Below are 27,671 nucleotides of genomic sequence, written 5' to 3' on the forward strand. Positions count from 1 at the left end.
CTTTGTATAGATGCCACAACTCTTGAACATTTCTGCTCCTTCATGAGATTGACTGGTGTATAACAAGAATGACCACACTGTGGTCACAACCTGTGACGAAATCTGGTAATAGGTCAATTGGGAAATGAGCATTTAAAGCACTCTTAAAATATGAATGTCATGATTGGGAAACACACATTTAATGAGCTATTAAAAGATTAACTTTTCCCCTCTTTAAAACTTTAAAACAGCTGTTCACCACCATCTCTTATCCTCCCCCATCCAAAACCTTGATCTTTTCTACCCCCGCTAATTTCGGTCCCCTTGTGTTTTATACCCCCCCCCCCCCGCCCTCCCCCTCCCACGCCTCCTGCCCCCAAGCCCTCTCCCTCCCACACTTCTCCCTGCTCTCAAATGTTGTGGTTGTGTGCTTCCCCTTCTCTCCCCATCTTGTCTTCCGCTCCCTCTTTTTGTGTGTTTTGTTTGTCTGGTTGATTTGTTTGTGAAATAAATGTTAGCTCTTTCACGAGCCTCGATTCAGTATACAAAAAAAAAAAAAAAAACAAAAAAAAAAACTTGACACCTCTCATACATGTCAGCCTCTGCCACGGTTATATCAGAACGTGCTGATTGGTCACATTGTCATGGATAGTTTAACCCCAATATCGGGCCATTCAAAAATTACGTAATGCAATTTTTTTTTTTAGAGAAGCGCATACAGTACGTACTGATTCGGGATCCCTCATCGTGAGTAATACTCGACCCAAACAAAGCCAATGGAAATCTGACGCAACGAACCCGGGTAATGTATAAACAGCAGAGGCCTACAGGACTGATGTCTTAGGCTGATGTCTTAAGCCCACTAGAAAACCAAGATGGCAGCCATATTATTTTGTTTGGGTACCATGATGGGTGGAGGCAAGCGGCAAATGTGGGTGGGGTCCGGCAGCTGTTCAACCAATGGGTGCACATTTCAAAAATTGACCCCAAGAGCTAAAACAGCAACAACCACACAGAGCTCTTGTAGACCATGTCGCAGGTGAAATGGAAGCATATCAATTCACTTGGCCTCAATGTTCAATACAAATTTCTGTGGCATTTTTCTATTTTGATGGACCACACACTTTCCAGACCATTGGTGTTGCAGTTTCTTGGCAAGGGTTATATTGGGGTGAATTGCCATTGCCTTCCCCAGCATTGTTTGTCCATGCTCTATCCTTTTAAATGCTGAGCATCAATCAAGGAAGCAGCACGTGCCATTCGTTTTAATAAAGTTATTGGTATGACTCGGCCAGCAAGTGTTTGAACCACAAAGCTCCCAGACTCATAGTGGATGCTCTGTGGCCTACATGTAGTTAAATACATTATGTATCTCCTCAAGTGGCAGTTTGAAGAGCAGTAAGGTATGAAGAGTTTCAGTTTTATAGTAAAACATTAAAAGGAGTTACTTGAACATCACCTGATATTGGACAAAGTGATGGAGTCTGAAATATATACATTATAATCAATGCTGGCCAAAATAAAAGTTATTCAAGCTGATATATGACATTCCATGAGAAATCTTGTTGGAGGAAATAATATATATAATATATTGTGGTGGACACGAAAGCTCACTGGCATGATGACATCATTCCGTGCACCAAGTGGGCGGCGGCCACGCCCTAGGGGTAGGCGTGGCCTCAGGATATACACCGGGCGCGCAGCCCGGAGCGAGTGAGTGCTACAGTGACCTCTTATAATAAAGACCCTACAAACTTACCGCGTTGTCCGCTTCCTTCTTGCGAGCAAGTAGCGCGCGTAGCACCGCGCTCTTCATTGGTGACCCCGACGTCTGGTCAGCCGCCGCTGACCACCCGAACCCGCCGCAGCCATGGCAAACAACGCAGTCTCAATAAAACTCCCTGACTTCTGTGAGTCGCAAGCTGAAGTTTGGTTCCTGCAGGCAGAAGCCCAGTTCCAACTTCGAGGCATCACGGTGGACGAGACCATGTACTGCCACGTGGTCGCCTCCCTCGGGTCCGGTCGTATCGACCCTGAGGAACCCACCGGCCGACCGCAGGTACGAGGCGATCAAGCGTCTCCTCCTCGCCACGTTCGGCCTCACGGTCGACGCTCGAGCCGACTGCCTCTTGGACCTCCCCGGGCTCGGTGACATGCGACCGTCGGTCCGCATGGACCATATGTTGTCGCTGATGGGCGATGAAGCCCCGAACGCTCTGTTCCGGGCGTTATTTCGACGCCAGCTGCCGGCACGAGTCCGCCTCGCGTTGGCCGGTTCTACGACGACGGAACCCCGAGCTCTCGCTGCCGAGGCCGACAGGTACTTCGCGACTTTGGACGCGCAGGAGAGTTTTGTCGCGGCTCCCGAGGCTGTCCCTGATGTTGATGCACCATACCTCATGGATCTTGATGCTGCTGCACACTTCGTGTCCGCCGCCACGCCCTGGTGGAGGCGGTGAAGGGGTTTCCACGCCCCCGCACGATCAAGGGGCTCCAGGAGTTCCTGGGCATGGTAAACCTTTACCATCGGTTCCTGCCCCGCATCGCCCAGCTCCTGTGCCCCTTACACGAGGCCCTTCGAGGGAAGCCGGGCAAAGGTGACATTACCTGGACCGAGCAGATGGACGCGGCGTTCACGGGCACGAAGTTCGCCTTGGCCAACGCCACCATGCTCGCGCACCTGGCGCCCGATGCACCGATCGCCCTCACCACCGACGCCTCGGACTACGCGGTGGGCGCGGTGCATGAGCAATGGGTGCGTGGTGCCTGGCAACCGCTGGCATTCTTCAGCCGGCAGCTTCGCCCGCCCGAACGCCATTACAGTACCTTCGACCGCGAGTTGCTCGGGCTTCACCTGGCGGTCAGGCACTTCCGCCATCTGCTCGAGGGCCGTGCGTTCACGGCCTTCGTCGACCACAAGCCGCTAGTTTTCGCGATGGGCAAGGTCGCCGAGCCGTGGTCGGCCCGGCAGCAGCGTCACCTCTCGGCCGTGTCCGAATACACGACGGCCTTCCGGCACCTCGCGGGAAAGGACAACCCGGTGGTGGATTGCCTTTCCCGGTCCGTCGCCCACGCAGTTCACCTTGGCATCGACTATGCCTGGATGGCGGCGGACCAGGCCGCCGACCCCGGGGTCCAGGCCCTGCGGACCGCCGTCACGGGCCTCTGCGTCACCGAGGTGCCGTTCGACGGCGCGGGCACAGCCCTCGTTTGCGACGTCTCCCTTGGGCGGCCTCGCCCCATCGTGCCCGCAGGCTGGCAGCGCCAGGTTTTTGACGCCATCCACGGCCTGTCCCACCCGGGCACGAAGGCCTCCCAGAGGTTGGTCGCTGACAAGTTTGTCTGGCATGGCCTCTGGGAGGCCGTCCGCGGCTGGACCAGGACGTTCCTCGCGTGCCAGCGCGCAAAGGTGCACCGACACACCCAGGCCCCATTGGCCCCGTTTACGGTGCCGGAACGTAGGTTCGACCACATTCACGTGGACCTGGTGGGACCTCTGCCCCCCATCGCGGGGTTTCACCCATGTCCTCACCATGGTGGACCGCACCACCCGGTGGCCGGAGGCCGTGCCTTTGGCGGCGATGACGGCGGCGGATGTCGCACAGGCGTTCATCGCCACCTGGGTCGCCCGGTTCGGCGCCCCCTCGGACATCTCATCCGACCGCGGCCCCCAGTTCACCTTGGAGATCTGGGGGGCGGTCGCGCGAGGGCTCGGGGTCCAGCTGCACTGAACCACGGCCTACCACCCCCAGACCAACGGCCTGTGCGAGTGCTTCCACCGCTCCTTGAAGGCCGCGCTCCGGGCCACCCTCCGCGACGGCAGCTGGGTCGACAGGCTCCCCTGGGTCCTGCTGGGCCTCCGGACGGCGCCCAAGGACGACCTGCGCGCCTCCGCGGCGGAGTTGGTCTTTGGACAACCGCTGCGGGTGCCGGGTGAGTTCCTCCCCGACCCCACAGCACCATGGTCCGCGGTGCAGGAGCGCTCTGCGCTGCAGGAGACCGCCCGGAGGTTCGCCCCGGTGCCGACGGCGCACCACGGGCACCCTCCTACGCACGTCGCCCCGGAGCTTCGCACCGCGGAGTACGTCTTCGTCCGGCACGACGCCCACTGGACACCACTGCGGCCCCCGTACGACGGGCCTTTCCGCGTGCTGGAGACCGGGGTGAAACATTTCACCTTGGACATCGGCGGTACTCCCGAACGCGTCTTGGTGGATCGCCTCAAGCCGGCCCACCTCGACGTGGACCACCCACCGCCGGTGGCGCAGCCCCCGCGTCGGGGCCGCCCCCCTGCGGGTGGACCCCCGGCACCGCCCAGCACCGCTGGCACGCCGCCCCCCGGTCCGGCACCCATCCCGGGTACAGCTGGAGGCATCCCAGCTGGCATCCCTGCACCCCGGACGCTGCCAATCGCCAGAGGAAGCTTCGGCCGGGTCATCCGTTTGCCCCGCAAACTGGCCCTCCAGGTGCGCGGGAATTCTGGGGGGGCGCGTGTGGCAGACACGAAAGCTCACTGGCGTGATGACATCATTCCGCGCACAAAGTGGGTGGCGGCCACGCCCGAGGGGTAGGCGTGGCCTCAGGATATACACCGGGCGCGCAGCCCGGAGCGAGTGAGTGCTACAGTGACCTCTTATAATAAAGACCCTACAAACTTACCGCGTTGTCTGCTTCCTTCTTTCGAGCAAGTAGCGTGCGTAGCACCGCGCTCTTCAATATATAAATAATATATATTAATATATGGTTCCCTGTGTTAAGTATTCAGTATTATAGAACATAGAAACCATCAGGGTGCAGGGCACAATGATCCTTACCGTGACTTGGAACTCCTGAGGAACTTTCAGTCTTCTTTCTGCCAGCTGAAACTCCTGTACACTGCAACACACTGGATTTCAGTACCAGTTAGTTAATTGAGGCTTTCTTCCTGCCATCTTCAGGTGAAATTTGGATATGACAGCTTTAACTGTATACATACCAGCCTGGCAGTTTGGGAGGTCAATCACTCCATCATGGCACTCAGTGGGGTTTGTGCCTCGGATTTCCATACACAAACGACAATTGAATGTATAAGAAGTGTCTGGTGGGAGGAAAAACGCTCGATCCTGAAGATCGACACGGTTTAAGATTTTTAGATACGACAAAAAGAAACAACAGATTATTTCAGTTCAGAATTTAGTTGCTTTTGTGAACTTATCATTGCACATTGACAGTGCCTCATGATGGATACATTTGTTCTGTCACAATGTGTGAAAACGATCATGATGACTTTAACGGGCACAATTATTCCCACCTCATGGGGTTGGCCGGGAAAGATTTTGGGCCAAGTCTTTCACAAACTGGCTGGCCCTGCCTGACTTTAGACTAAGTAAGTTATGGCAGGAATTTGTAATTTGTTCTGGCTGCCACCGATAGCTTGCCTACTCTTCTCGAAGGACACTCTGGGATCTTTAACGTCCACCTACTAATGCTAGCAGATGGGTTGCCCAGTTTAACGTCCATCCATGGGGATGGCAGACAATAGTCTGGTGTTGGCTTAGCGGTTAGGGTGCGGCTTGGGATCCTTGGATCCTGGGTTCGAATCCCGGTTGATCGCTGAATTAATGCCAGGGGTGTTGACTCAGCCTGTCATCCTTCCGAGATCGGCAAATTGAGTACCAGCTTGCTGGGATGAATGTGCCGGTGTGTGCCCCGGTTTAGAATAGGTACACCATATCCCTGCGTGGTGTAAGAGGCGACTAAAGGGTTGGCTTCAGGAAGGGCATCCGGCCATAAAACATTGCCTCAAAAAGAGGGAACCATGATGATTGGCATGAGGCCAATTGGCATGAGGCCTGCAAGGCTAACCCCCACTCTAGCAGGGAAAATGGCCTTAAAAAGGGAATTTATTTATTTATTATAAATGTTATTACAAAAGAATATTAATACTAATAATATCCCCCTCCCCAAGGGATTTTCCCCCCTTGAACAAACGCTGTGTTAACGTGTATAAATAGCTTACCGTAGTGTTTCGTGGGGGCACCACTACCAGAAGTAAAAAAATATAAAAACCACAAACACGTATGATTATGTTTTTAAACGGTCGCTACTGCTGTTTAACACTAAACTGGAGGGGAGGAAACCCGGTGTTCTTGAGGTATTATATGCTTATTGCGTCCCTCACAGACTAACGGACCCGAGCGTAGATGTACTGTAATGTATATACCCCAAAGAGGATAATACCGTGAGCCTTCCTACCGCTCCCAATATACATTCTGGAGTTGGGGAGGGCTGAGAAAACTGAGGTAGCAAGACCAGAGGAGAGATCGTAAAATATTGGAAAGTCACCGACCTGCCTGGAATGTGAGGGAAACTGACCTCCACTACGGCCTCATTATGGAAGATTCCAATAATTTTGAGAGCATTTTGTTCTTCAGATTCCAGGAGAGACATGATACTGAGGTGCCAGCCCATAGGGGAGGTGTTGCTCCATTGAGTTATGGACAAAGGCCTTGTAGGCTGCAAGTAGTAAGGCCTAGAAGTGAAAGATACTGAACCTTTTTCAATGACTGACCATGTAAATAGAGAGTTTTTATTTGTTTATTGGACCTTCCAGAGCAACAGAATAAGACTGTGATAATTTCCAGGATTGAAGGACATGTTCCATTTACCAGACCAGCATCTAGTGATTTTCAGATCAGCAGAAAGTGTTGCAGCTGCTGTCTGCCTATCGAGTAATTAGGGTACTGCAAAAGGAAAAGACGTTTTCCTAAGCTTTGGGAGTTGTTTATGAAGATGAGGAACAAGACTGGGCCCAAAACATTGCCTTGAGGCATTCCAGCTTTCCCTGGGAGACGAGAGGAGAAAGATCCTTTGAGAGCAACGTGTTGATTGTGTGAGTGGAGGAATGAATAAAGCCAGGCACGAAGGCAACTTTGAATGTTGCAGGCCTTTTTGTGACCTTTGTGAGTAAAGCAGAATGCCAGATTGTGTCAAATGCCTTCGATTTGTCCAAAGATACAGCCTTGACCTCATGGTTAAGATTCAGGGAATCCGTTCATTGGTGAGAGCACAGCAGCAGCATGTCCATAGTTGATTGACTGGGACAGAATTCAAACTGATGGTCAGATAACAGGCCGTTTGAAAACAGGAAAGAGGACATCGGCAGCGATGATTAATTTCATGACTTGATCTTGCAATTGGAAGTAAGCTTCCTGGCCTAGAGGAGAGAGGTTTCCTTTTTGCACATTTTTTGTAAACATATGTGAAGTTGACGGACTTCATTGTAGTCATTAGTGAAATTGGGATGTTGAATTATTAACTATAATGTCTTTAATGGTTAACGATAATATTGTTGCGGCTCTCCAACATCGGCCTCCCCCTTATCAAGGGGGGAATAATCCCCTTGTCCTTTTACTGGCCGACGCGATCCCGGGGCTATCACGTTCCTTCCGGTCAGCGCTGAATAGGGTGGTTGGTCGAATTGGTCCTATTACCTAAGTACCAGCGCCTTCTGGGAAGCAAGGAAATAACCCCACCCGAACCACGGCGTTAGTGGACACACCGAGCGATTACATTAGCTAGCTGCGATTCGGTCCGTTAACAGGTACTAAACCCGATTCGAGCGGTTGTCAATCGTGCCACGCTTACCCAATTGAGAAATCCCTAAGACGATCGAATTAAAAGTAAAACAGGAAGAACAGGTAATTTATTCACACTTTGTACAAATAAGAAGAGGAAGAAAAAGAAAGAATGTACAGGGAAGAGGAAGAAGCAGATACACAGGGCAGCCTTATACAGTCTTGTACTTATCCCGAGGCACGGGCTCATTCACACTCAGACTCACTCTCAGACTCACTCACACGGGGTTGTAGATGGTAGGGGTTGAGGGTCCACAACTCGCTCTGGTCCCTGACTCGTACCACGAAGCAGATGGTGATGGTGATGGCAAGCTCTCCGCGTGGCGTTGGCGCGAAGCGGACAATTATATGTGGGGGGAGAATCGGTAAGCTGGCGATTACACTGCATATGTAATAGTTGTACCGGCGCCTTTATACGCGCTCCCGGTATCGCTATGTAGGATGCGCCACTTCCCCAATGGTGTTACCAAAGCGCCTTTCCACGAAAGTCCTTCTGCACGAATGCCAAGGTTTGGCTTCCCTCACGAGTCCTTCACAACACTGCAGTCCTTCGCCAGTCCTTCTCATGCGAGCGAGCTCAGTCAGTCCTTTGTAATGAGCGCTGCTGCATAAGTCCTTCTCCGCATAAGTCCTTCAGAGGGATTTGCGCTCGCGGTTATATAGCGCCGCTTTAGCCAGCCCTCTCGAACCTTTAGCCACACCCTTACCATGCCCCTTAACCATGCCCACCTGAGCCCTGGTTGGTTGATGGGGTCTTACCGGCTCCGCCCTTGATGGCTGCTTAGACGTGGCCACACCCCAGACCTTGCGCTCCGCCCCCTTTTCGGGCCTTACCTCGTGGCATTTGGGCTAGTTTGAGCGAGCAACTGGCAGCTAACGCTGCCGGCCCAACGCGTAACAAACTGCGAGGGGCAATGGGGTGCAGACTGGATAGCGCTCAATGGCATCGATTGAAGGGAGGGCTGCAGACTGATGGGGCCTACTCTTATTTGTTTTACAAAACGCAGATGCAACTATTGGACATGGCCTTATCCTAAACACATACTATGAAATAACTAACGTTCTAAGGTGACCTACGAGTTGCATGTGGCCTAACTATGGGGTGCAACCTTTAACCTTTAATGATGTTACCTGTGTGGGTTCTCAAAACCACAACAATATTTTTATAATATTTTAATACATATTATTTTAATATGTAAAATTTTTATATATTAATTTTAATATATAAAAATATAAATAATATTTTTATAATATTTATAATATTTTATAATATTTAATATTTTTATCGGAAAAACAAAGGTGATGGCAAGTGGTAAAGCATGTGGTGAGGTGGAAAGAACTGGGAAGTGGCCGTGTGCTGTGTGCAGGAAGGGTGTCGGAGTGAACTCCATTCAATGTATAATGTGCGCTGAGTGGGTTCATCAAAAATGTAGTGGTCTGAGAGGGTCATTAACCAGTGTGGCAGCTACATTCAAATGTAGGGTGTGCACAGAGGGAGCTGCAGATGGAGGAAATGTTGAGTTGGATCTTGGAGACGGCGTGAAGCTGGAAGGTGTGAAAACATTTTGCTACCTCGGAGACATGCTGAATGGAGAAGGTGGATCAGACTCGGCAACGGTTGCTAGAGTGAGATGTGCATGGAAGAAGTTTCGGGAACTGAGTGGCGTGCTGACGAGGAGGGGAGTGTCGTTGAAGCTGAAGGGAAAGGTGTATGCTGCATGTGTGAGAAGTGTTATGATTTATGGGAGCGAGACATGGGTAATGAACATAGAGCAGTAACGAAGGCTGCAACGGGTAGAAATGCGAATGGTTCGGTGGATGTGTGGAGTATCGTTGAGAGAGAGGAAGACAAATGATGAATTGCGAAAGATGATGGGAATAGAAACAGGTTGAGATGGTTTGGTCATGTGTTGAGGAAGGATGAAAGTGACTGGTTGAGAAGAGTGATGAAATGAATGTAGAAGGAAGTAGAGGACGGGAAGACCGAGAAAGACTTGGCTAAAATGGTCGAAGAAGAAATGCGGGCAAGGGGGTTAACAAGGGGAGATGCAGAAAATAGGGTAAAATGGACAAGATTGTCATGACAAGATTGTCAAAATGGACCGCAAGGCTAACCCCCGCTCTAGCAGGGAAAATGGCCTTAAAATGCCTGTTGTTGTTTTTGTTGTTGATAATATTTTTATTAGTTAACACCTGAATTAATGACAGAAGATAGTTGATCGGAATTGTTCAATTGCTAATAGATTACATTGGTAAAATATTTACTCTTCAACTGTAGTAAATTGTAACAGTAATGGTAACAGAGTTTATCATTGAATACATGAAAGTATTGCCCTGAAGTTTGTAAGTTCCTAAATTGTCAACGGCTGCATCCTGATGGAGTTTTCATTGTGTCTTTAAGGTTTTTCATCCATCTCCACCTGCAATGCTCAATAAACTGTTGAAGCAAGTTCAGTTGTTCTCATCTCGCCTTCCACATAAATGTGGTACATAAATAGTAGATATATGGCCCAATAACAATTTTGGATAATGTTGCTTATAGAGCAATCCACATTCCGGTTGATAAATAATGATCAACAAATCTGTTTGATAAGGGAGGAGGGGATTCTTGAATTGGGTTTCTTATTTTTAAAGAAAACATTTCCATCTTAATTGAACGGCACATGTAATTTCAGACAGGTTTGGAGGAAATGGAACAATTATCGTAGATAAACATCGAGTAGATACAGAGCTTAAACGAGTCCTACCTTTTCTCTCCATAAGTTCCGAAATGAGCTTGGTTCGTTGAGCTTTCTGTCCACCAGCTGCTTGCTTGTTACAAGACACATCGCTGCAAGAAGAAGCATTGAAGGAAGAATGGAGACCGTCACAGAACAATTAAATAAGCTGAACATTTCAAGAGCTCATTTACTTTTGAGAACAGAGCCTGCGGTATACATGAATCTGCCTACATTTTAGCAGATGTGGCAAAGCTGAATTCTATTTGAAAAGAGTCACATTTGCAAAATGAAGGAAAATTTGAAATCTGCACTCTGAGATTATTTCCAACAAAATAAATATGCAGGAAAGGTGAAATCTGTCTATGCAGCAGACACAGCATCACCAACTATCTAAATCCGAACATTTCTGGACTCAAGCTGATGTGAAAACGAGAACAACAATCAAACACAGGAAAGGAATTGGTTTAAACAACTCGAACTGCAACAAGAACACCAAAAATATTTTTGGTGCATGAAAATGAAAGTGAAACGTGAATTTTGAAAATGAATGTGAAAGTGAAATTGAAGGTGGATGGAGATAATATTCCAACCTCTGTTTGTTTGTTTATATTCTCGCAGAATATCTCAAAACGTTATGGACGGATTTGGACGATACTTGGTGGACAGGTTGGGTGTGCGACAAGGATGAATTGACTATATTTTGGTGACGATCCAGATCCGGACACTAACATTTTAAAGTGATTTTTCACCATTGAGAGATTGGGCCAAACGCTATAGATAGCACGATACCTCAAAAAATTTCGAATTGGGACGAAACTTGGTAAATGAATTGGGTAATTGACGAGAAGAAGCCGATTAGATTTTGGTTAAGGTCCGTATGCAGATCCAACCTATCGGTGGGATACAAAATGTAAACTGTTCAGCCTGGCGGAGGAATGCTCTCCACCGAGTGCCGTTATAGTTTCCTGTGCACGCAAAGCAAAAAGCGTGGTTAAGCAATTGGGTCACTTCTGGCTGCCTTTCCTTCTATCTACAAACGCCAGTTGATGATCGAGGGGCAACTTAATTTCAATTAAATTATATATTTTGAACAGGAATCCAAAAACGAACCTGTATTATTGTCCTGTCACCAGCGGTTAAGACCGCTGGATGACGGATAGCCGAGACGGTTTTACTCCCGAGGCGGCGGCACCCCGAAAAATGGCGGTACTTTTGTCGTGCGCGGAATGAAGGGAGGTGAAGCGTTTACCTGAATGGAACACACTGCTTTATTCCAAAAACAACAAGCAAGTAAACACGACAGTAAATTCAACAAATAAATTAAAGAAAATAAATGCAGGACGAAAATGTCAAAATTAATGTTGAGGTAATTAAAATTCCTATCTGAAGTACCTTCAGATACAGACTCAAAAACAGACAAGGCAACAGATGAAAGAAAATAAAATCCCTTTTTGAGGAGAGTGGTGGTGGTGAGGCTCAAGAAGCACACAGATGGTGCCGAAGGCACCAAGGGGAGTGAAGCAAGTTGTGTAGACGGCCCTCTCTCATTCTTCACTCTGTCCGAAGAGCCAAGAGCCCCACAAACCGCCGCCTTTATTGCTCCTCGTGGTGCCATAAAAGCACCACCAACTCCGTCCAGCTCATGATCGGCTAAACACAGCCAAGATGGTGCAGCTTCTTGTTCGAGCAGGACCCAGCAGAAGAAGCGCACTCCTCTTCCTCCCAAGCGAGAACCAATTACGTCCCTCGGGGTGTGGCCTACCAGCCTTCTTCTCCGCCCATTGATCCTCCGCCTCTACTGGGCGGGGCCTTTTGCTTATAGTGTTTATGTGGGTGGGGCTTAGTTGCCGTGAGTGTTCATTGAGCCGGCGCTGTTTGTAAATGTTGTTTAATGGGGGTTTTCATGTCTGGCCTTGTCAGCAAAACGTAAAGGGAAAATCACAGAGGGAATATCACGTACTACGGAAATCTAACCTTAATCCCTAACTAATTTTCACTGCTTCACCCCTCGTGTGAACAGATATAAACAATCTTAAGCTACATTCTCCCTACTTAAGTACATCAAGATTTCTCCTACGCATCCATGGTCCATGCTATAATTATACAGTCCTACCTTTCCTTCATCTACCCCCATAAACGTAACTTTATTCAAATAAAATTTTACATTTGAACACTGGAGAACGCAAGTTGCCTTTTCAGCACTTTCAAAACCCTTACGTTTAGTAATACTTGGACAAAATAGTACAGCATTTTACGTCATCATGACCAATCCTTCTATCTACAATCATCATGACCATTCAAGTCAGGTCAGTCTCTTGACTGCCACTGGTAACATGTAACCCAGTGCTACCTGCCGCATGGTCGGGCAGTCGGCGACTAAACTGGCCACCCTCACTGGATCGCCAGTGGGGAGGGTGACTGTGACACCCCGCAGGACTAAAAACAATACCTGTCAAAGGGCGGATGAGCTCCCTCTGGGAGCCAACGGCCATCCAGTAAGGAGATGGTGTCTCCAAAAAAACACTCATCCGGTTGGACCGGTTCCTTAGGTAGTAGGTTGAAGGCAGCAACCGTTCAGAGTGGTACTACCTTTCGGACTTAGGAGCGTTAAAGTGGTGCCTGGAACCATCTTACACTCTCCATGTCAGGATTGCTGAATTTTCTTTCTGTCTCACTTAAACTACAGCTACTGGGTGAGCTTCAATCTCTTTCTCACAAACAAGTGTCATACATTTTTCGTCATACACCTTTCTTCTCTTCTATTTAAGGCCTGGCCTCGATGAGGGCTACATAGTCCGTGCCTGGAGCCTCCAACATGAAAAAATTAATACATAAATAAATAATCAAATTTGCCGCTCATAGTCTGCCCATGTCCTTGTTTCTTGGTTTATATACAGTGACATTCATAACATGCAGACCCACCTTGATGAAACGTTTCATTCCGGTGAATCAGTTCATCGTTATCATTCCATGCTAGTTGTGGGCTGCAGGTTTCACCTGGATAAACAATAAAAGACAAATTATCACATTCTGGGGCACAAACTTTAACTAGAACGACACTCAGCAGAGAGCATACCTCCGCCAGGATGAACAGTTTCTGTTTTGTATTCCAATGATAGGCCGGATCTGGATTCGGACCTGAACCAAAATCTAATTGGCTTGTTCTTGTCACCTAACTAACTTATCCACCAAGTTTATTCATAACTCGTCCATAACTTTTTTTAAATATCATGTTATATATCGCTTTTCACCCGATCTCTCGATGGCGAAGAATCACTTAAAATTTAAATAACTCTCGTAGCCGAATCCATATTCAGATCTTCACCGAAATCGAAACGATTAGTCCTTTTCACACACACACAACCTCTCCACCAAGTTTCGTCCAAGTCAGTTCACAACTTTTCAGATATCTGCTATATATCATTTTTTGGCCATATCACTCAATTGTGAAGAATCACTTTAAAAATTCTACTAGCTGGATCCGGATCTGGATCTTCACCAAAATCGAATCGATTCTTCCTTATCACGCACACAACATGTCCACAAGTTTCATCCAAATCAATCCATAACTTTTTCATATATCCTGCTATATGTTGGTTTTAGCCTTATCTCCCAATGGTGAAGAATCACTTAAAAAAAAAAAAAAAATTCTCATATCCGAATTCATATTCAGATCTTCACCAAAACCGAATCTATTTGTCCTTGTCAGACACCCAACCGGTCCACCAAGTTTCGTCAAAATCCGTCCTCAAATTTTTTGAGATATCCTGCCATGTATCGTTTTTGGCCCTATCTCCTAATGGTGAATAATCAGTTTTAAATTCTAGCAGTCGGATCCGAATCCGGATCTTCACCAAAATATAATCATTTCATCCTTGCCACACATGCTAAGTCTAGCCTGGTGTTGGCTTAGCGGTTAGGGTGCCGGCTTGGGATCCTAGGATCCTGGGTTCGTAATCCCGGTCGATCGCTGAATTAACGCCAGGGGGGTTGACTCAGCCTGTCATCCTTCCGAGGTCGGCAAATTGAGTACCAGCTTGCTGGGATGAATGATCACGGTGTGTACCCTGATTTAGAATAGGCACACCGTATCCCTGCGCATCGTAAGAGCGTGACCAAGGGTTGGCGTCAGGAAGGGCATCCGGCCATGAAAAAAACATTGCCTCAAACAGGGAACCATGATTGTCATGGGGCCCGCAAGGCTAACCCCCGCTCTAGCGGGGAAAATGGCCTTAAAACGATCATTCATATTCATTCCACACATGCTAAGTCTCTGCCAAATTTCACCCGAATCTGTCCACAACTTTTTGAGATATCTTCTTCACAAACGGACGGACAGACAAACAAACAAACAGACTGACAGACAGTGGTGAAAACATAACCTCCATCCACCTTTGATGGCGGAAGTAATAACATTGAAAATCAGAAAAGTTGATTCCACTATATTTTGAAACATCATCAACCTTCCATTCTTACTTATGCATGTTGGTGTTTCGTAACTCCAGATTCCATTTTCCATACACTTTGAATGGTTTGAACCATACAAGGTGGTGAAGTCAAACTTGCAGGAGAACGTCAGCGCACTTGGGAATATAATCCCAAGTTCATTTATGTTGGTGTATAGCACACTGAATTCCACATTTCCTGGGACGTCTGGCATTGAACATACTGCAACAAGAAACATTATTTGGAAGAGGAGAAGGGAAATAAATAGGAATATACTGTACTGACATATCATATTGGCACTGTACCATTTTGTATGACATGCAATTTTTCAAAGAAAAAAAATCAATATCAAGAATTCTATTCCTCATTGTACAGTATACGCTAACCCACTAAAATACCTCTAGCTGTGCATCCCTCTACAACCACCTAATGTTTGGTGGTGTGGTGTCGTGTCGAAATTATGATGATGACTTCATATGTATCTACTTGTTTTGCCTCTTCTCTCAGAAATGGATTGGGCTGATAATTCTGCTGCATCTGAAAATGATTCTTGGGAAAAATGCCAGGGGCATAGAAAAGGCTCCTCTATATGGTGTGTGGCCAAGTATAGAAACGAAGGTACATTCCATAGCTTGTAGAAAATGTCAAACAATAGAAGAGAAGGGACATTCAAAAAATTTCGTGTGCATTAGGAGGAACCAAGTAGGGCCTAATGCTCTAGAAAAGTTCAACGCTCTAGAAACGGCCATGGAAACCCATTTCATAAAGCTCCACACGAACACTTGTTGTGCTGAATTTGCTTCCAGAGGCAGTTTGGAACTCTGTAGTGAGTGTTGCAACCGAGGACAGATGATTTTTAAGTGCTACGCGCTTCAGCACTCAGCGGTCCCGTTCTGTGAGCTTGTGTGGCCTACCACTTCGTGGCTGTTGTTGCTCCTCGACGTTTCCACTTCACAATAACAGCACTTGCAGTTGACTGGGGCAGCTCTAGCAGGGTAGAAATTTGACGAACTGACATGTTGGAAAGATGGCATCCCATGACGGTGCCACGTTGAAAGTCAGAGCTCTTCAGTACGACCAATTCTACTGCCAATGTTTGTCTGTGGAGATTGCATGGCTGTGTGCTTGATTATCTATACCTGACATCAATGGGTATAGCTGAAACAGCCAAAATGCACTAATTTGAAAGGGTGTCCTCATACTTTTGGCCGTGTAATGTACATGGCACAAATCAGCACATACACGGCCTTTGTTACCTTTGGGGTTATCCAGATGTGACATCAGTATAAATATATTGTTACTGATCGCGGTTTAGGATGTTGTTTGCCGAGCGAAGGCTCCGCGACCGAACAGTTGTTCCCCGACTCACCCGATTCCACCCAGACGTTGGCCGTATCGCGCCACAGCTATTCAATCAGGGAAAAGACAAAGACGACGGATGTGAAGAAAAGGAATAAGAAGACGACAAAAGGGTTGAAAATACTACTAAATTTATTTACTATTTACAGGCTCAAAATAACCAAGGAGAAGGAAAGATAAGAAAATAATATACAGAAGCTTTTAGAGACACAGGGAAAATACTAGCTTATACAGACTTAATTAATACCCAGGGACAAGACACACAGAACAAACTCACGTACACAAGAAGGGTGGAAAGGCAGGAGGTGGATGGCTGGAGGGAGAGGAAGGTCCAAGGGGGTCCTGCAGCACGATCGGCGCGTTTAGCAGCCGCCGTTCCTTCGCGGCCCTGCTCAAAACCGCCGTCCAGGCCCCAAGCGGCTGTTGGGTGTTGTTGCTGCTGTGGCCGCCGCTTGCTTTACCAGGACTCGTCTGACTCGTCTGGTCCAAACCCTCAACTCAACAACACTCTTGCACGTCTCCCTGTCCAACCACTCTTTCTCTCTTGGTCCAACCACTCTTTCTCTCTCTTGGTCCACTCACTCCTCACCACCGACCGACCCCACGCTTCTTGCGCGCGCCTTTATAGCGCCTCCGGCGATCAAGCCGCCGGCCTTTAGGACACGCCCATCGGTGTGCTCACCTCGGCCCTGGTTGGTCACGCGACCCTCTGGCTCCGCCCTTGATGACGACGGGCGGGCACGCCCCTCTTCCCCGACCCGAGCACATGTTCAATGGTGGTTTTGGAGGGGATGTAATTGGCAATCGAGGCTTGGCAATGACGAAAGGGGATGTGAAAGGAAATGGAGATTTTGGGGATGGGAATGAAAGGGGATCTATTCTCTTTCACTGGTGCAATGGAGTACTTCAATTAATGGGAGACACAGCCTTACCCTAAAACACAGAATAAGATATAACTATCGAACAGGGGTATTCTATTATTGGCTGACGTGTATGCTTGTGGACTAATTATGGGATGCCCTTTCACCTTTACACAGCTCCGGAGGCAGGGGGCGCAGAATAAACAATAATAATAATAATAAAGCACACAATCAAAAAAAATACAGTCCTCATATCCGCAACAATATATAACCCCAATCCCCACAAATCAAATTAAAACACGTTTTCTGGTAAAATATTGTTTTGCTTTGTGGTGCACAAAACAAGCTTTTCATTTCAATTGAGAATATGTTATTCCTTTTCTTGTTATTAGTCAAATTGTAAGCTAAAATAATCAGCAATATACAGACAAATGCTCATGAGAAAAGAAACATTCTCTACAATATTGTTGGAGGATACCTGTGCGGCACTTCGGTAGTTCCACGACCCCATCTTTACACGTGACAGTAAGAGGTTCTGAGGTCACGTAATCTCGTTTACATTTCAGTATGACTGGTTTATCTCTGGGTAACCGGAAATTATAAAAGGACCACATGAATTGCATCTGCAAAATAAAAATGGAGTTTAAAACAAATACTGAGATGGATAGTACCATGATAACCAGGCCGAAATAAGATGGAATGCGTAATTATCAGGATAATTGGGTCGTTGTGTAAACTAAATAACCAAACAATGATGGAGGATTTACTAGGCAAGAGGTTGAGTTTTGGCATTAACTCAAAACCAGTAAAACAAACCTTTTTGTAATCCTCTGGAACCTGAAGATAATTATTCTCAAAATCCGATGTCTGTAGGACACAGAAGTCTGTAATAATCACACACAGGCAAGAAATTATATATTTGCGCAAAAAAGGATAGCCTAACACAACAAATACTCATTCGAAATCAGATTAACAAAGACCATCAATGAGATTGTGTACCTGGTGCACATATTGGCAGGTTGAAATGTTCATTTCCGCAAACTATTTGTAACGGCGTATCAGAGCTGTGATCTTCTTTACAATGAAAATTGACTTTGGTACCCAATGGGAACTTGTAACGAGATCCCTGGTGCAGAGATAGACAATCAGTTTGGGCTGATGATGGGTAACAGACAACTGCTCGGTAAATATTTCTTAAAGTGGTCATTCTCCCAATTCGTTCCATATTGTTAAACACAACAAGCCAAAAAAAACACTGCTGTACATCACACATTGATTTGGCACTTATAGTGTCTAAAGGTGTTTGATTGTTTGTTTTTTATTTCCAAATCAATCATAAGTTGCTTTAAACACTCCAGACCACTCTTGTAGAGTGTGGAGAAAAATAAATTCTCAAATTTGCGTTTTTGTTCACATGGACGAGTTAACGAACAAACTGCCTTAAAGTTTCCATAATAATTCATGTATATCAGATGTTGTTCATTTACCCATCCGAAGCCGAAGTTAGGATGGGGGAAGGTTTGAATGAGGGAACAAAGGGAATAGTTTTCGTTTTGGTTATTATAGTGATGGAACTGATCAGCATGAATCAAATCCCCAGCAAGCGCCTCCATGCAGATAATCGGGGTAGTATCAGAGAGCGAGCAGGAGGTGCTCGAAATACCGGACGAGTGGTGGGGGGCATTTGAGAAGCATGGACTGAAGATTAACCTGGAGAAGATGGAGGTTGTGTTGCTTAGACAGCAGAGAGGGCAATTGAACATCAAGGTTGAAGGGATGGAGATAAGGCAGAGATGTAATTTGTGTGCATCGGTGGAACAGTGTGAAACAAATGCATGGAGGAAAGTGATAGTATTTTGGAGACAGATATATAGAGGAGGGTACAAGTGGGTGTGAAGACATGGAGGAAAGTGGAGGACTTGATGTTGATGGTGGAGAGGAAGATATCGAGGAGATTTAAAGGGAAAGTCTTGAGGTCGTGTGTAACACCAGCATACGTACACGACCTGGAGAAAGTGGCAATGACAGAGCAGCAACAAGAGAGGAAAGAACAAGGCATCTATAGGTTTTGTGGGAATTAAGAGGGTGGAGAAAAGAAAGATGGACCAACTGAAGTAGGAGATCAGTGAGCATATGAGCTTGACGAGGAGATTGATAAAAAGCGGGCTGACGAGGGCAGGGCACATGGGGCATATGGAGGAAGATAGACTTCTGAAGAGAGCGGATATGTTGAACGAGGCAGGAGCAAAATGGGTCGACTGCAGTTGAGATACGAGCATTGTGTGAAGATAGATGTCAGAAAGGTGGAGGTGGATGGAGAGTGGAGGGAGATGGCTGATGATATTGAGTGGTAGGTTCCATAGACTGGACATGGATGTCCCATGGACAAAGTGTAATTAATGAACATCAATGAGCACAAAGATTTCAAAAACGTACAGGAGAAACCATCATGGTGTGCAGCATGGGGATTCCTACCTGCCTCTGTAAACTGCGACGACGAACCACCAGATTTCGTTCGCTTAGCTCATTAAGTGATACACTGCAACACACTGAAGTTCAGAAACACTCGGGTTAGCAAGACGATGGTTAATATACTCTCAGGATTTCGTTTGGAAAGAATGTATGACCCCTAAAAAAACTGCAGAGTCTGAGTGTACATACCAGATCGACATTCTGGAAGTTGGATTTCCCCTTCATCGCACTCAGCAGGGTTTGTGCCTTGCAATTCCATGCAAGAAGGGCAGTTGAATTCATGAAAAGTTTCTGACGGGAGGATATAAGCTTGATCCTGAAGGATGCAGAAATTCAAATCTTTTTTTCCCCTATTTTTGACTTTTTTGTTAAACAGTTTTTGGTTCAATAACAATATTTCAGAATCATTGGAATCTCCCGTGATGAAGCTAACTCCGAGGGCCTTTCACTCACTCACCGCAGGCAGGTTGGTGGTCTTTCTGTCTTCTACCGACTCCTCTCCGGCCTTGCTCCCCCAGCTCTCTCTGGGCTCTGTCCCCCAAATATTCTTACAGGTCGCACAAGATCTGCCTGCAACCCTCTTATGGATAAACTGCCAAAATCAAGACTCTCTGCTCACCTTCACTCTTTCATTCCTCTTTTCTCCCGCCTCTGGAACAAACTCCCTCACTCTCTTCAATCCCACATCTCCCTCCATGTCTTTAAAACAGTTGTTCACCACCATCTCTTATCTTCCCCCATCCAAAACCTTGATCTTTTCTACCCCCGTTAATTCACCCCAGATCCACTTTTTTGAAATTCCGACTTCTTTCCTGGAAGTCCTAGCAGTGTCGATGTGTTTTATACCTCTCCAACCCCCCCCCCCCCCCCCCACTTCCCGTGCCTCCTTCTCTCAAGCCCTCTCCCTCCCACAGATCTCCCGATGTCCCTGCTCTCAAATGTTGTACTTGTGTGCTTCCCCCTCTCTCCCCATCTTGTCTCCCACTCCCTTTATTTCGTCTTATTTGACCGTTTATTTTTTTTTGTCATTAATGTTAGCTCTTTCACGAGCCTCGATCTTGTTTACAAAAAAAAAATAAGTGACGATGAATTATTGTGGAAAATGTATTAATTATCTAATAATTTGAGAAAAACATTTCAAATCTTTCCTTTCTTCAGTGCCATTCACGACGATTGTTTCTCATCTATTTAAATCAGAGATACTGTAACTGAGTTTCATGTGTCGGTACGGTTGGCAGGATGGCCTGGAAGTACACACACTCACCTCTAAGCCGTCTAGCCTGGGTTTGAATCTGGACCCAGGTATAAACTGTCATCCTGGTGTTTCACGGACGGGGTGATTCATCAATGTGTGTGATGTACCTCGGATGGACGTTAAACTGGGGCTCCTCTCTGCCGGCTTTAGTTGGTGGACGTCAAAGATCTTACAGTGTCCTTTGTGAAGACTATGTGAGCTGTCGCTGGCACAATAGCTGAATTCCAAATTCCTGCCCCAACTACTGCTGGGAAGGTAATGGCAAACTACCCAATGTAACCCTTGCTCAGGAAGTTCAGGAAGCTCAGGAATCTCAGGAACCCTTGCCCCGTTACCTCACAAGTTTGCGCATTTGCGGTTCACAGTGATTTTCAGGAACGTAATGACAAGGCCTCCTGTATATGTTAGAACAGTGTGGGGTATCATTATATGAACTCTCTTATTACCTCCGCCACCAAATATCTCAAAAGTTGTGGATGGATTCGGACGAAATTTGGCAGAGATGGAGCGTATGTGACAACGACGAAATGATTAGATTTTGGTGAAGATCCGAATTCGAATCCGGCTACTAGAATTTTTTAAGTGATTCTTCACCATTGGGATATAGGGCCAAAAATGATAAATAGCAACATATCTCAAAAAGTTGTGGACGGATTTGGACGATTTTGGTGGACCGGTTGGGTGTGTCACAAGGAAGATTCGATTTGATTTTAGTGAAGATCTGATTATGGATTCGGATATGAGAATTATTTAATTGTTTAAGTGATTCTTCACCATTGGGAGATAGGGCCAAAAACTATACATTGCAACATAATCTCAAAAAGTTGTGGATGGATTTGGACGAAACTTGGTGGACCGGTTGGGTGTATCACAAGGAAGATTCGATTTGATTTTAGTGAAGATCTGATTATGGATTCGGATATGAAAATTATTTAATTGTTTAAGTGATTCTTCACCATTGGGAGATAGGGCCAAAAACTATACATTGCAACATAATCTCAAAAAGTTGTGGACGGATTTGGACGAAACTTGGTGGACAGGTTGGGCGTGTGACAAGGAAGAATTAATTCGATTCTGGTGAAGATCCGGATCCGGATTCAGCTCGTAGAATTTTAAAGTGATTCGTCACCATTGAGTGATATGGCCAACCAGGTGGAGGTATGCTTTCTACTGAGTGCCGTTCTAGTTGTTTTTGTTATTTCTAACTTTTATTAACGTGATTTTTTTGCAGAGTGTGGTGGATTTGATATCACTTCAGGTTGCAGCAGTATTTGTAGCAGATTAGTCTGTCATTGTATTGTTTTATTACATACCATGCATTTAGGCCTACTCGTTTTAGTGGCTAGTTGAGATTCATGTTCTTTCTGTCGAGTAAGAAAGGTAGTGATAAGATGGTTTGGAAGTGAATTAATTAATAGAATTCTAGTCAATAGGAGAATAGAGAAAGATTTTAAAGAATGTGATTCCTTTCCTCATACGAACACTTCAAAAGTATAGAACACGGACAGACCACCAGCGGTTGGCAACCCTTGTTGGGCTGGATGTAAGATCAGGGAGAAACATAAAGATTAATCCAATGAATGAATCTGAATTCATTACAGAAAACAAGATTAATCAAAATTCAATATATTCAGTTGTAATCACCAGGAACTTTGTTTTATAGTTGGGGGTGGGGGAGTAGTTGGTAATAGGACAGTGGGTAATAGGATCATGGGTAATAGGATCGTGGGGAGTGTAGTGGGAGGGGAGTGGGGAAAGTGGAATTTTGTTGGTTCCTTTTTCAATAAAACGTTTCCATCTGGATTGTACTTGTGTGAGGATCATACATTTAATTGTGCTTTGCTTGACTTGTCTAATTACAGTTTGCTTTAACAGCTAAGTTTATTTGTGCTCAGCTAGAGTTCATTTATGCTAATGCTTCAGAAAAGCATTGAATTACATGATTTGCTTTTACAGCCAAACTCAGTGAAGGCTTTTAAAATGCTGATAGTTACATTTGTAGAGTTCAAACTTTAGTCAAGCTGCGCTTGAAGGAAAAACAACTTTCACAATCCCTGTGACCTTGTAAGAACTCTGCAAGGGGAGATAATAACTTAAGGAATGTTGCAATAAAAGAATGTGCTCGTCCCCCACACTCTTTCCCTTGGCTCAGCACTCCAACAGGATAGGACCAGGGTAGGGGCTAGTGGTCAGCTTTTCCCCTCTTTGTCTAAGACTGCTTAGCTTGCAGATTTAACGGAGATTGCTATCTTACTTTGAAATGTATATAAGAAACGCCTTTGCCGAGTTACTTTCAGAGAGTGTCTTGGATCCTCTCTGCTCATTTGGGCTCTGATTTCCTTTGATCTCTCTCTCCACAGCTGTGTATTGGTCTTTCAATAAACGCCTGTTACCCTTTGATTTGTAGAGGAACCTGGTTCGATTCCCAACATTCTGGTGGCAGCGGTGGGATACAATACAGCAGCGAGGCAAGGGAGGAACAGACCCTGGTTGGAGACCTGAGAGGAGAGGCCGGCTGGCACTTGATTTTATTAAGGTGAGCCCTTGTGCGAGAGTTGTTCCAAATTGTGCTCCGCGCTTCTCCCTGGGTTTGGTCTATTCCCCCTGTGCCGTCCGTGCTTGTATCACGAACAAATTGTAAGTACTGTAAGTACGGGCCATTTTGCCCTCGAGTGACGGGTGATTTATTGATCTATCAAGGGTAAGGTTACGATTAGCAAAGGAGAGGGAGAAAAGTGAGGCTAGGCGACCGCAGGGCAATGCCGGTAAGCCAAGAACTTCCCAGGAAAGGAAAGCCTAGAACAAAAGAATGGGGAACAAACCAGGAAAGGAGGGGGAGCCCCTCAGAAAGACCTCGGCATATTTTATGTATAAAAAGCATCATTATGCCACTGTAAGGCCAGGGAAAGCATGGGCTTAGCTAACAAAGGACCTAAGTGAACCATGGCCGGAGGAAGGGTCATTTGCACTCGAGAAATTAGAAGCACTGTATGGAGCTCGAGATAAGCTAGAGAAGGAGAGGAGACATTTCCTGCCCGACTATTGGAAAGTGTATGGGTGGTGGAAGGAGGAAGCGATGAAGAGGCAGGCAGCATCAATACAGGCTAGCCTGGCAGGATAAGTATCGAAGCTACAAGGAGAGAGGAAGCAAGCGGATAAAGTACAGGAGAAAACGATTAGGGAAATAGTTAAGCAGGCGAACCAGCGACTGATGCCGCTGGTTCAGGGTAAAAACCCCGTGGCAAGGGAGGCAGTTACCAGACCCCCACCCTTCCAAGACCTGAACCCTGTCCCCGGGTTCAAGGCACCACCCTCCCTGCCCCCACCCCTTTTACCCCAGGCGTTAGACCCCCAGGGAATCCGACCAGCCGTTCCCCAGGACTACCTTAGCCCGGGTAACCCGTTCAGAGGACAAGGGGCGAATGGGGGAGATGAGGGAACAGACATTCCAGTGTTCCCGCCACCGATAGGGCCGGAAGGACTATACCCCTCACTGGCAGGGCTTACTGAGAATGAGATCCCACAGACTTTGACCGGAATGTTCCCTGTTAAAACCATTAGCGTACGGGGAGAGGCTGGGAATGAACGACCTGTTACGGTTAGAGTACCTTGGAGGGAATCCGATTTGAATACTATGGAAGAACGAGTAAAAACCCTGATAAAAGACCAGCCTCATCAGGTGCCCGAGTTCATGCTAATGTGGATACGAAATTTGGATGCGGATTGGCGGGACGTCTGCCATATGGGAAAAGCTATACTGCCCTCGCGGGTGTGGGAACATGCGAAAGCACATGGAGAGTGGCCAAATGAGGAACCAAACCCAGCCCTAGATGAGGCAGCATGGACTACTCGGGTAACCCGGCTGATGGCCGGGGTACGAGCCGCTTTAATGCCAGCCGCAGGGCCCGATTGGAACAGAATATATGCCCTAAAACAAAAGCAAGACGAAGCGGCGGCGGACTGGAGAGAAAGATTGGAGAGAGCATTGGTAAAATTGGGAGGGTTTCCCCAGGCAGTGGATGTACCCACGCCTGTCCTGAACAACTTCCTAGTAGAAGGAATGAGGCCCGCAATAAAGAAGCGCATCCAACTAGTCAAACTTGGGTGGAGGAATGTCCCAACCAACGAATTATGTGAAGCTGCCGATCAGTGTAGCGACTGTGATGAGAAGAAAGCTGATATAAAGGAGGACATACTACAAATGTTGGTACAAGATCGACGGGCCCAATTCAATCATAAAGGGGGAAATCGAGACTGTGGCATGCCCAGAATTGGAGCGCCAGGGTAGGTATCAAATAGGAATGGGGCTATGATGAGGAAAATGACCTGGACGACAACAATAATAGACAAGTCAATATACGGACAAAGGGGCCCTTCCCCCCAAACTGGGACCCAAATGGGACCTGGCCGCTACAATGGGCACAACCGAACCAGCAGTCAGCTAGATGACCGAGACGACAGGGTCCACGTAACAACGGCGAACACCCCACACCCTCGGCTCCACCGATTCCGAAAGGGGCGTGCCTCCTCTATGGACAGATGGGACATTGGAAACGCGATTGCCGTAAGTTCCGCAAGGGGCCCCGTGGACCCCCACCACAGGGCAACCGAGCAGCCTATTGACGGGACGAGAGCGGGTCGCCTAACGAATGTCCCCTTTTGACTATGACACCTACAGAGGAGCCGATCTTAACTCTGGATGTGGACGGACAACAAATATAATTTCTCGTAGATACGGAAGTGACCCGCAGTACTATTAATGAGGGGCAATTACCATCCTTGCGCCCCACACATAAGAATGTTCAAATTATGGGCGTCTCGGGTTTACCCAAAGCGCTTCCTATTTCAGAAGAGGTGAGAGGTGAGAGTGGTATGCGGCCTGTTAGAAGCTAAGCATGCTTTCTTAATGACTATCACCGCCCCAACTAACTTGTTAGGACGGGATTTATTTCATCATTTGGGCTGCCAAATTTCATGTACAGAGCAGGGGGTTTTCATAGATGTTGCAGAATCTAAACGCGACCTGCTGATGGCGGTATTGTCTCGCACTGGCCCTACCGTGTATTGGTGGAGGCTAGGCGAAGGGGCTTTGACAAATTTGGGAGAAATAATTGATACGCTGTGTTCTGGAGGCGAGGAACTGCGAAATTGGTTACAGGTGAACCTAATCACAACGGACATAAGATACGACCCACCCCACTGTACGGCCTACTATGACGCTAAGGGAGATGACAAGGAATATCGGGAGCGGGTTAAGGGAACGCTGGGTAAAACCTCAAACGTACATTTATCGTGAGTGTGGATTGGCCGCGAGGGGGTGGGGATTGAGGTAAGCTTAACACCAGAACAGCGTGCGCTGTCCCGATACCCCGAAGAAGTAGAGGCTCATGTCACCGTCACCACTGCCCAAGGGTGGCCACTGGAAAGTGTAGGCTGGATGATGGGACGCTTACGACGGGCCCCGATCGTCGCCTCTCGGCTGGTGGGCCACTGGACAGTAAGAACGCTTGGAAAGGAGAAGGGTTTGTTATTGACAGCCCGCTACAAGTGGAAAAAGGGGGATTCGAAGAAGTAGACCTGCCCCCTAAGGGCTCCCATGTTGTGAGGGAGGTACCCAAGACCCCGGGGGAATCCGACGACATTTTGAAGGATGTTCAGGCCGATTTATGGACTAAACATGATAACGACGTCGGTCGAATTTGCGATGCTGAACCTTTGGTAATACCAGTGAAACCTGGGGTGCCCCTCCCAAACGTGAGGCAGTATAAATTACGACATGAGGCCAATGTGGGTATTGCACTAGTAATCCAATCCCTGATAAAACAGAAAATAATTGTGGAAACCAACAGCCATTGCAACACGCCTATACTGCCGGTAAAGAAACTGAAGAAAAACAAATGGAGATTTGTACAGGATCTGAGGGAGGTGAACAAAATGATACAAGGCATACACCCGGTAGTGCCAAACGCGGAGGCCCTCATGACATCTATCCCACCGGACGCGACACATTTTACTGTCATTGATTTGTGTTCTGCCTTTTTCTCTGTACCTATTGCATCTGATTCACAGCATTTGTTTGCCTTCACCTGCAGGGGTCGCCAGTACACTTGGACTGTGTTACCCCAAGGTTTGCTGACAGCCCCACCCTATTCTACCGGGCATTGCATCGAGCCCTGGAGGACGTGGAACTGAAAGGGGGATCAGTGTTGTTGCAGTACATTGATGATTTGTTGATTTGTTCCCCCTCCAAAGAAGCCTGCGAGGAGGACTCTGTGGCCTTGCTAAAAGCCCTGGCGGCCAAGGGCTACAAGGTGGGATTAGAAAAGCTTCAATTTGTTCAACAGGTCGTAACGTATTTGGGCCATGCCATCTCGCACGGCAAACGAGGACTGGACGCTCAGCGAGTGACCGCTGTCACGGAAGTGCCACGGCCGCGCACGCAATGGGAAATGCTGCGTTTCCTAAGGTATGATGGGTTACTGCCGCACTTGGATAATCGACTATGTGCTACTCGCTAAACCACTATACGAGGCCACCAAACTGGAGGCCCCAAACAAAATAGTGTGGTCGGATGACATGATACGCTGTTTCGAGGGCATGAAACGAGCATTGGCTACGGCACCCACTTTAGGGCTCCCCAATTACGCGAAGCCATTCACCCTTTACACTCACGCGGTGGGGGGTTTTGCCCAATCTGTATTGACTCAGACTCATGGGGAGAAGGAGCGCCCCGTAGCCTATTTGAACAAAAAGCTAAACCCGGTCGAGCAATGGCTTCCGGTGTGCCTGCAAGCTGTAGCAGCGGCTAGATACGCAGTGGAAAGAACAGCGGACATTGTCATGGGACACCCGGTAACATTACGGGTGCCACACTGCGTCACTTCATTATTACTACAGCGAAAATCCCAACACTTGTCATCCACTAGATTAATGCAATACGAAACCGCACTGATTACCGCGGCAA

At 47.1% G+C, this 27,671-nt stretch overlaps 1 protein-coding gene across 6 annotated transcripts in view; it reads right to left on the bottom strand.

Annotated features, from left to right (window-relative positions):
* LOC144888210 (sushi, von Willebrand factor type A, EGF and pentraxin domain-containing protein 1-like) overlaps nt 1-27,671 on the bottom strand; it is a 106,171-nt gene that overhangs the window by 60,342 nt on the left and 18,158 nt on the right. For all 6 annotated transcript variants that reach the window (XM_078781478.1, XM_078781479.1, XM_078781481.1 and 3 more), the window contains 10 exons: nt 19,642-19,768; nt 19,456-19,529; nt 17,980-18,106; nt 17,797-17,864; nt 17,459-17,603; nt 14,792-14,983; nt 13,238-13,312; nt 10,343-10,425; nt 4,955-5,081; nt 4,794-4,864 (listed from right to left, as the gene is read on the bottom strand). In XM_078781478.1, the coding sequence (XP_078637604.1) occupies nt 4,794-4,864; nt 4,955-5,081; nt 10,343-10,425; nt 13,238-13,312; nt 14,792-14,983; nt 17,459-17,603; nt 17,797-17,864; nt 17,980-18,106; nt 19,456-19,529; nt 19,642-19,768 (1,089 nt within the window). The remainder of the gene's footprint in view (nt 1-4,793; nt 4,865-4,954; nt 5,082-10,342; nt 10,426-13,237; nt 13,313-14,791; nt 14,984-17,458; nt 17,604-17,796; nt 17,865-17,979; nt 18,107-19,455; nt 19,530-19,641; nt 19,769-27,671) is intronic.

The sequence above is a fragment of the Myxine glutinosa genome, chromosome 7 (assembly GCF_964187855.1).
Source record: "Myxine glutinosa chromosome 7, kmMyxGlut1.1, whole genome shotgun sequence".
In the NCBI taxonomy this organism is placed as follows: domain Eukaryota; kingdom Metazoa; phylum Chordata; class Myxini; order Myxiniformes; family Myxinidae; genus Myxine; species Myxine glutinosa.